The 1,232-nt window shown below is 34.9% G+C and overlaps 1 protein-coding gene across 1 annotated transcript; it reads right to left on the bottom strand.

Moving 5' to 3' along the window:
* Window positions 1–373: 373 nt before the first annotated feature.
* LOC116350514 (putative cyclin-dependent serine/threonine-protein kinase DDB_G0272797/DDB_G0274007) lies at window positions 374–821 on the bottom strand (the record flags this gene model as incomplete). Its single annotated transcript, XM_031782314.1, has 2 exons — window positions 677–821; window positions 374–613 (listed from the first exon to the last, which is right to left on the bottom strand). Coding segments are annotated over exons 1-2 (307 nt in total), but the record flags the coding sequence as incomplete, so codon positions are not given.
* Between the last annotated feature and the right edge of the window lie 411 nt (window positions 822–1,232).

Here is a 1,232-nt window from a genome sequence, read left to right on the forward strand (position 1 = left end):
TTGTTTTCGTGATTTGCCCCTAGGCTACACCCTAATAATCATATGTATAAATTTCGTGTCAACTAAAGTGGGCATCGGACAAACAATTTGATCGTATTTCCGTCCGAATATAAAAGGACGCTCGTTTTCATTAAAAAAATTTGTTCGTCCGAAAAATGATTTCCAACCGTCCGAAAAAGTTCAGACGCCTTAAGTTCGAATTTCACAACTTTTCGAACATCATTTTTTGGACACTCGTAACAAAAAAAAAATATAAAACAAATTTGGTAACAAAATGTACATATGAGAACACAATCATTGACACTATTAAAAAAAAAAACTAACTATGACAAACAAAGAGTCTGCTCTGATTTCAAAAGTTGTATATTTGTACCTGGAAAAATTTCTTTGTCGCTCAAACTTTCATCATGATGGTCCAGAATTTGTTGATGATTTGTGCCAGCTACATTCTGTTGATTTACCAACGGTCCGACTCTTTGTGATTGCTGTTGATGTGGTTGGTTTCTCATATGAGGTGGAATTGACGTCTGTTGGAAGTTGGTTTGTTGTTGATGCTGTTGTTGTTGTTGATGATGATTTATATTACGAGTTCTCGCGGCATTTCTTACAAAATCTGTGAATGTATACGTTAAAAAATCAATGTAATTGTTTATAAAATTCCAAAGTTAAAGCTCACTTGGAATGACCGTAGGTTGGCTGTCTGATGATGTTGATTCACGTGATTTGGTACGAACGGTTACCATTCTAGGATTCAATCCAACCAATTTACCAATATCAATTAATGCATGGTCACCAGTTGGGGAGTCAACATCTGTTACCTTAAATAAAAGTACAAAATGTTTAATCAGTTGATTTTGAGTGGTTATTCGTTTCAATGACCACATCAATATAGGGACCACAGCCTGTTAGGCAGTACTAACTCCGAAAGCTATGTCACCTGTCAATTTTTCATTGAAACAAAACAACAAAACGAGTGGTTCTTGAGATGCAGTCGAACGTATACAAACGAAAAGAAAAAAGAAAAATTTGTAACACCAAGAAATCGGTTAAAAGTATGTCGGTTTTCAAGGGCTCTCATTTGACGTTCGACCAAATTATGATTTTCGTACATGAATGGTGCCAGTTTTCCGAAATTCGAAAAATATCGTTGGAGGCTGAAATAGTTTCATTTACAACTGCTTCAACATACAATAAATTTTGTACTGAAGTTGTACTCAATGCTTGTTTTCAAA

This window comes from Contarinia nasturtii, unplaced genomic scaffold (genome assembly GCF_009176525.2).
Source record: "Contarinia nasturtii isolate CC-2019 unplaced genomic scaffold, AAFC_CNas_1.1 Cnas_scaffold_4217, whole genome shotgun sequence".
Classification (NCBI taxonomy): domain Eukaryota; kingdom Metazoa; phylum Arthropoda; class Insecta; order Diptera; family Cecidomyiidae; genus Contarinia; species Contarinia nasturtii.